General features: G+C 43.5%; 1 protein-coding gene across 2 annotated transcripts in view; it reads right to left on the bottom strand.

Annotated features, from left to right (window-relative positions):
• Positions 1–1,100: 1,100 nt before the first annotated feature.
• Positions 1,101–8,774, bottom strand: part of SORT1 (sortilin 1) — a 69,825-nt gene continuing 62,151 nt past the window's right edge. For both annotated transcript variants that reach the window (XM_081306135.1, XM_081306134.1), the window contains exons 17-20: positions 8,347–8,455; positions 6,330–6,436; positions 5,722–5,836; positions 1,101–5,518 (exon numbers count right to left, since the gene is read on the bottom strand). In XM_081306135.1, coding sequence (XP_081162261.1) covers positions 5,504–5,518; positions 5,722–5,836; positions 6,330–6,436; positions 8,347–8,455 — 346 coding nt within the window. In that variant the 3' untranslated portion in view covers positions 1,101–5,503. The remainder of the gene's footprint in view (positions 5,519–5,721; positions 5,837–6,329; positions 6,437–8,346; positions 8,456–8,774) is intronic.

Below are 8,774 nucleotides of genomic sequence, written 5' to 3'. Positions count from 1 at the left end.
TCTGAAGGTCTCTGACCTTTTTCTCACCCAACCCAGCACAGACCCCTAGAAATTGTAATCTCCCAAACCAGGGAACCCACTTTTTATACCTCACTCAACCACATTTTGGTGAGGAAGCTGGAACAGCTTTCAGTCCTAACCTTCTGTAGCAATGAAGGTGTAAAGAATCAAATTTAAACTGCAGATTCCTGGGCTGGGGATGTAGCTCAGTGCTTGCCTTGCATGTATAAGGCCCTGGGTTTAATCCTCATTATTGCAAAGATAAAATAAAATGCAGATTCCTTAGGTCTGCCCAGTAGAAATTCTTATCAGTCTGGGTAGAATCCAGGAATCTGCATTAAAAAAACAAAAACAGAAAACAAAACAAACAAAAACAAAAACAAAACAAAACAAAAACACATTTTGGTGCAGTCTTAGCTCATTATGGTAGGATTCCTTAATCTATTACAGATAATCTCATGAGACAGAACTCTCTCACCAGAGGGTGGTCCCTTCAAGCACAGGGCTTTGCCCTGTCATCTCCAGACCAAGATGCTGGAGCAGTAATGGAAACACTGCTCTGGAATGGCAGGGTGGATGGCTAAGGGCTCAAGGTGAGCGGCAGGAACCCTCCTACAGGCAACATTTGCAAGACTGGGAGTCAGAGTAGCAAGTGAAACCTAAGGGGGGACCAAAAGCTATCAAAGTTCAACTTCCAGTGTTGTCATTTGTCAACTCTGCTACAAGGAACAGAAGTTGGGAGAGCAACGATGTGTTGCTGTGTCCAGAAGCAAAGGAAACTAGAGAAGGTGTGTGGGTGGATCTGCCAGATTTCCTGAAGGTGAGAACAAGAGCGTTGGTCTCACAAACTCTGTAGGAGGTGGATCTTTTCAAGCATGAAAAACAAGAAAATGAAGGACAAGAAAGTTGGATAATTTTTAGCAGAAATAACTCACTTTTGGGGGGACTCATTTTCCCTATAAAGTATCTAATACCTTTCATAAATGCACAGTCCTAGCTCTTAATTTTTTTTTTTCCTGGTAGCTGGAGTTCGGTTCTCAAAGCTAGAAAACTGGAAAAGCTATCCTATTAACAAACCATAGTTTAGTCATCTCAGTAGATCAGGTAACAAAGTCCAGTCTGTTTTATTTCTAACCGAAATATTGCAAATATACATAAAATTACCAGTACAAAGTTAAACACATCCAGATTTATTTACACAATGATAAAGAAATTTCAGTTTTATTTCCATTTTGTGGAATTGCATTATGGGGTCTGGCTTTGCTGTGTAACTGACATGGGTCATTGAAACTTGATTATTCCACCTCACATGCAATTTTCTGTCCCAAAGGAACAGAAAACTTGGGTTTTTCAGCACACATGCAGTAATGATCTTAATACTGCTATACACTTTCATAGGATGGCTTGGGAAGGGACCACATGCTCAGAAAGGGAACAAGAGACCAGAGAGGGATGAACAGGCACATGGGGACCCTGAGCATTTCTGTGCACGAGGATAAGGAGAGAATGACCCAAACCCTCCTCCCTGGAGGCTCCAACACAGGAGGTGAGCAGAACCGCCAGGGGACATAAAGTCACTTGACCACAATTGAGGGCATGCAGAAGATGAGAACTGCATTAAAGATTTGGGGCATATCAATAAATCATTAACATGTACACTATACAGTTTATACATGTATATATGTACACACATATATATATAAAGGTACAGGTTAGTTTATGTTATTCCATATAAACAAGGACGCTTGAGAATGTACTGGTGTGAAAAAAATGCATACAGCAAATTATTGAAGACAATTTCAAATTAATGCTCTAGTTCTTATTGTTATGCAACATAACCGAGAAATCTACATGCTCCTGCTATTTCAATTATCCCTCATGAGGGCAGGGCCTGGGCTCTGCAAGGGCAGGATGATGCTCCAGGAGCTGCCTGCACTAGGCAAAATAATGGCAGATGGAACAGAAAGTCTGGCACCTGCGGACTCTGGCCCTCCCTGTCACTACCTCATATGGCAAATCTCAAACTTTGGTTTGTTCAAAGGACAGTTAAGTCCATGTTAACTTTCCTCCTGGAAGGAAGGTGGTAGAAAGCTGAAAAGTTGCATTCCTTCCTATTTTAACAGTTCCAAGTACCCTGGCTTAACATGGAGATGAGAAGGCTGTGCTGACAAGGAGCTGTCGAGGTTTTTAGCCTTGTGTAGAGGGCAGGGCCCTGCAGAGCGCTCCTAAAGAAAAGAGAGGCATGCTCTATCAGGCTAGCTTGCCTAGGAAATAATCAAGTGACTGAAGCCTGTTACCCTGGGACTAGTGTGGATGGCCCTCTGCCCCTCTCTGTATCCTGGTGTCTTGACACAGGCTATGGGATGTTTACAGGCCCAGTGCAGGAGACGGAGGGATGCACTGATCCCTGATGCTAACCTGTCAGGGATGAAAGCCCATTTGGGGGCATGCAGAGACCCATAGGAAAACCTAAATAAGAGAAAGTCTATTCAGGGGCAGGCAGAAACCACAGAGTTCAGTTATAGGGACTCAGCTGTAGTTCCTGAGCCCACCCTTCAGCAGCCAAACTCTTCAAAGGCTTCTACTCTTCTGAGTAGTGTCCCTGATCAATTCACAGCTTAGGCATATTCAGTCCTGGTCTCTGGTCTTGGTAAAAACCAAAAGTTCCCTACATCTTAAGTAGGAAGGACATCGAGTTTTGGATTTAAGAGCTCAGATGACTTAAGACTGTCTGACATGTCCAACCTACCTAACACTGCTAGATTCTACTGTTCAAGCCTCCAGAAATAATTTCTTCTGCTACCATCAAGCCTAGGAGTTTACACAACAATATGCTAGGTTTTACCTTCAAGTAAAGGACGATGCTCCTAACCTGAATAGGACAAAATAGCGTTTTTGTTTTTAATTTTAGAAGCTATAATGGATTTAGACTGTATTACTTTCTGGCCGAGGGCACATACTTGTGACTGAGTGGGCTGACATCGAAAGTGAACTGGCCAAAAAAGGCCAGGCTTGCAGACGGTCCTCTAGCCAACAGAGCCAGCCAGGCAGGGGTGGAAGCAGCAGGCAGGAGAAGGGGGCCTTCCATGAGACTCACTTCTGTTTTCCTCAGTAGTGACCCTTCACTAGAGGAGGGGTCTTTCCTGACACACATTCATGATTACCATTACTTTTGTTTCCAGCCATAAAAAAACAGGAGAATAAACTTTTCTGTTTCCCCAAAATAAAAAGGTGCTAAGTAATGTTCTGAAAGAAATGACACTGATCTCTGTCCTCAAGAACAGCAAGTAATCTATAAGAAAGAAGCCCGTGTCAAGCACTCAGAACCTGCCAGCGTTGATGATTCTCCAGAGTTCTGAAGACAGCCGACCAGCGCTGCTCCTCACGCACAGGGACCCTGAACGACAGACTCAAGTTTGCTGCCTCGCTCCACCATAAGAATGTGTGTGTGTGTGGGTGTTCTGAAAATTGCCAAATTCTACAGAAATCCCAGGTATTATAAGCAAAGAACCTTAATGTTATCTGTTCAGAGAAGAATATCAACTTTCCTACATCTTAAAACTAATATGAGGATTATTGTGTATTGGCACACCTACCCCCATCTATCTGGGTAAATGCTGGGAGAAAGGGCATGTGGTGTTAATAGGTGTTTTCTGGGCACTGAATTCACTTTGAGCAGGAGTTGAGGGTGGGACAGAGGCTGACACTTTCATCATTTTTGAGCTGGTGATCTTTGGAATCATTTTAAATTTTAAAACCATGCAAAATGAACGAATTACAAAATGAATGAATTCTAGCCCTCACAAATATTAATTCTTAAAAAAAGCAAAAAAAACAAAAAACTGCCCTAACTTCACTTTCTAGTTGAAACTCCCTGACTCATGTAATTTTACTGCAATTTCAAAGTCTCAAAATTTTCTATCCACTTCCTCCTCCTCTGTCCTTGCTGCTGTTCATCCATTCTGGAGAGGAAAGAACTTAGCCATCTGCTCTCACATTCTGACAAAAGTTAATTTGGCACATTTACTTTTTACTGTCTTTCTAGCCACAAAATGAACTAGCAGCAAAATGGCATCTTACTGAAGAATGTCCTAATCATAATTATCAGGAGAAACTGTGACCAGCACAACAGGTTTGGTAAGACCAAAGACTGACCACACTATATTACTGTATAGCAAATATCCAAGCTGTATTAAAACTAATTATTCCAGCTTTCCATTACTATCTGGCCACCCCCAAATCCACCCAACTGCATTCTAGAATTTGTTTAATTTGGGAAAATGTCAAATGGAAAACTTCCTTAAATTTAAAATATGATCCCAAAGTATCCAGACTGGAAGTGTGTTTTTGATTGGTTCAGCCAAAAGTTTCATGCCAACAAATGACTTGGCAAAGCTGGGGAAAGGGGTGAGAAGGAGGGCCTGGTCAGAAAATTCTGATTTAAAAAAAAAAGTCTATAAATCTGAAGACAACTCTTGTTCTGGCTCCACATACAATAGCAACCAAGGAGGAGGCAGATGAGCAGCCACTGTAATGTCCACCAACGAGCCAACACACCAGGAGCAAAGGGAAGACCGAGGGCCAGTCCTCAGCGCTGCACAGTGTGCTCACTGACCAACTTCAGCCGAGAGATGATTGAGCCTGGGCACACTTCCAGGCCAGGCCTGCACCCTGTCCTTGAGCAAGTCCACTGGCACACACACAAAGCACAGCTTGAACGACCTCAGAAGCAGCCAGTTTTTCGCCTTTAATAGGTGCTAAATCTAGTCAATTCTCTGTTGCTCCCTTCTTCCTGCCCCAAGTTAAAAATATTGCCCTGTAAGTTTTCCTGATTTAGTGTCTTGGAAGCACATGGTTTAGTTAGTTGCCAAAGGGCAATTAACAAGGGTATTGCCTAATTAATCAGGGGAAAAGAAAAATCACTGTGGTCTACGGTCCCTGGAGAGGGGGAGAAGCAGCATCAGGCTCTGTGTGAGGAGCTGGTGTGCAATGTTCTTGGGGTCAGGCTGTCCCCAAATGGAGAAAAGCGACCAGGCTGTGTGCTGTCACTGCAGTGGTTTCCTGCTGCACAGCTGCTCCACGTGGCCAGCAGAGCCCAGGGACAGCACTGGGTACATTGATGCTGAAGTAGGCAGATGCCCTGGGCTGGGCCCCACGCAGAACATGCAAGAGTGGAGTTAGTGAAATAGTCCCTTCAAATTCCATTTCGTTTCCCTTAAAAATAAAACAAAACCCCAAAGCCCATACTTTAAAAAAAAAGACAGAACTTGAAATGACGTTAAAGAATTTAAATCCCCCTCCCCTCAGAGCCAATTGTACTCAGGGTTCCCCACCCCCACCCTGCATTTCCTTAGTGAAGGTCCTTTTGGCTTTGATGGAAGCAGCAGAAACAGAGCTGGGTCCCTCGCAGTGGGAAATTTATTTCCCCCAAGTTGGAGCCACAGGGAGTGTAAGAGGTACTGTGGTTCCACTATCCATGCTTGGTCCCAGCTCCTTTGAACAGCTATTCCAGGAGGTCCTGAAAAAGAAGTCATATTATTGACAGATTACTGACAGATTAAAAAGTTTCTATTCTGAAGGCAATTATCCAGTTTCTGGGTTGGTTGAATCCTACAGTCATTAAGGTGCTGCTCCTACTTATACCCTCTTTTGTCCAAATGATAGACTGGTTATGAGTAGATGAATCATTTTAGGCAATTCCTCAAGAAGAAATGGCCTCACCTCATCTGAGTCATCATGATAACCACTTTTATTAGCATGAGAGGTTGTGTCCAAAGCATCCACACCATCAGCCTCTGCGTGCTGCTGTAGCACTGAGTACCTGTGCACAAGGAACCTGTGGGTGGAAACCTTTGTTAGTCTCACGTGGGGAGCAGCGGTGCTCTTCTTATAGGACTGTGGATTTTTCCAGTTTTGTACACTCATGGAGTGAGCTGCACATATAGGCAGCACAGCCCTCTGGTGACACATGGGAAATATGAGATATGAGAAGATTTAGGCCTTTTTTTTTTTTTTTTTTGTACCAGGGATTGAACCCAGGGGCACTTAACCACTGAGGCACATCTCCAGCTCTTTTTATATTTTGAGACAGGGTCTCATCAAGTTGCTTAGGCCAGCGCCAAAAGGATGGCTTTGAACTCAAGATCCTTCTGCCTCAGCTTCCAGAGCCACTGGGATTACAGGCCTGTGCCACTGCACCTGGTTTAGGCCTAATTTTTTTAGGATCATTTCCACTACCAACTTTTTGCCAAAGGCAGACCCAACCATACATGCTATATTGAATTTCTGATTTGGATTCAGTACCTCTGGCCTACTTCTGTGTTCCTTACCTTCCACCACACACATATTTCTTCACAATGAGCACTCCTGCTACGACTGTGACCAGCATCAATCCCACGATGGCCAAGATAATTGGAACAGAATTTGACTTGGAATTCTTGATAAATCAAAACACAAACACAAAGGCTTTTAGGCATGCATATTCTACATACTCTAGGACTGCATTTGAAGAGGTTGTTGTTCCCTGTTTCTCTGAGAATGATCTACAGTCCAAGGTACTTATTTTTTTATTATTATTTTTTAGTTGTAGTTGGACACAATACCTTTATTTTATTCATTTTTATGTGGTGCTGAGGATCGAACCCAGGGCCTTGCATATGCTAGGCGAGTGCTCTACCGCTGGGCCACAACCCAGTACCCCAAGGTACTTATTGATGGTACTTTTCCAACCCCCACAATGAACCATCTCAGTGTTACCAGGAGAGCATCAGAGCTGGCATAGGGGAGTCTGAGCTCCACTGCCTGGAAGCTGCAAAGGTAGGGCGTCAATGCTGGCAACTGCCTAGATTGAATACAGTAATTGTGAGTGTTCTACATTCTTTGTTTGCAAGTCTTTCAGCTTAAGGGTGGATGGAGCAGGAAAGGGAGACTGTGGTAGTAGTGGGCTGAACGAATCTAGAACAGGGCTATCATGGGGAGGAAGCTATGTCAATGCTATCCAGGCAGTCCATTCTATGACACCAAGATTTATGTTTCTATTCAAATTTTGTGTTTACAAATATGCCTTATCATATCATTGTTTGAGTGTAACCTACCTGCTTCTGGGTGGGAGATAGGAAGTGTATGTTTTCAATTTATCCAAGAGGAGGTGGAGCTGGATTCTGGGACAAGCTGTGTCCCTATGGGCGGGAATCCTGTGCAATCACACACACAAACACTCTGAGGACAGCCACCAGGAGTCCAGGACAGGGGCTCAGAAGAACTTGCCCTCTTGCAAATACGCACACCCACACACTCTTCTCCAGTTGCCTTCTTAATCCCACCCTTGTTGGTCTCATCCCGTGGAATAGCAGAAAGGAGGTGACTATAGATTGTCTGGCTCAACCTTTCATATTTCAGATGAGGAAGCAGATCCCACAGTTTATCTCCCCAAGTCACACAGCTGATCCACAGCTTATTTATCAAGAGCTTTCTTCTTCACAATATCTCCAAATCCCAACCAGACAGTTCAGTACCACAATTTGTAATCAGCCTCCAAATTTGCATCTAAAGCAAAACTAGCCCATTATGACTATGGTTCATTTTTTCATTCTGAATATTCTTGGTATGACTCAGCACAAAGACTCACTCTACCTACGGTCTAAAACTCTTCTCTGCATGTGTACAACTCCTGGTCCTGGCCCTTATAACCAAGCTTCTTTTTTTTAAATTTATTTTTTAAATTTTTGATTAATATGTAATAATTGCTCTCAAAAAAATTCTCCTCTCTCACTCTCTCTTAAAAAATATGTAATAATTGTACATATTAGCAGAGTACAGTGTGATATTTCAACCCATGCATATATTATAAACCAACAGCTATCCTTCTTGAGTTTTTTTCCTAAAAGACTCAGCTTCAGAAATTTCCACAGGGGCTGGGGATGTGGCTCAAGCGGTAGCGCGCTTGCCTGGCATGCGTGCGGCCCGGGTTCGATCCTCAGCACCACATACAAACAAAGATGTTGTGCCCGCCGAAAACTAAAAAATAAAGATTAAAAAATTCTCTCTCTCTCTCTCTCTCTCTCACTCTCTCTTAAAAAAAAAAAAAAGAAATTTCCACAACTCAATGCTTCTAAGACTTTTGCAACATTTTAGAACACCATTTTTCCCCAACAAAAGAGAGCTTTAGTGGGATGAATTATCATTGGGTTAAGGGGCCTGTCCTTCATCTTAACAGTCTGCCTGTGTACAGGGAAGTCTGGCAGGAAGTTTGGCCACATTGTGTCAGTAGCAAAATTCTTGATGCTATAACATTGACAGAACACAAAAATCCAGCTTGTACTAAAAACTCGCTCTATTTTAACACACCTGCTTTTTGGGACTCAGATAGTTGCTCGTGCACTTCTTTTTCAAGTCTTTTACTTCTCGAGCTGGATTCACCCCACCTTGGCATCTGTCTCCTGGAATTTTCCGGTACCTGAAAGGCAGAGATTGGTTCACAAGGCTCTCTGCCTCCTGGTGGCTGTGGTGCCTTCTGGTAAAGGCATATAGATAGTGGCTGTGGCCCCTGGGCTAGGGTGCTCTGCGTTCCTGCTGGAGTCAGGGGCACCAACCCAAGCTGAGGCTAGTACGATGGTAGCACTCAACTGACTCCTTCTGGTGCAGGCCTTTGTGACTCGCAAGCTATTCGAGTGCAGAGCCTCACGTAAAACAAGCTTCTCAAAGTCCACCAGAATCTGCCTTCAGCGATGGCCATTACAGAGGTGGATTTGAACCCAAAATGACAAAATAGAAAG

The sequence above is a fragment of the Spermophilus citellus genome, assembly GCF_964194105.1.
Source record: "Spermophilus citellus genome assembly, chromosome: 9".
Taxonomy (NCBI): domain Eukaryota; kingdom Metazoa; phylum Chordata; class Mammalia; order Rodentia; family Sciuridae; genus Spermophilus; species Spermophilus citellus.
This window is presented reverse-complemented; position numbering and strand designations above follow the sequence as displayed.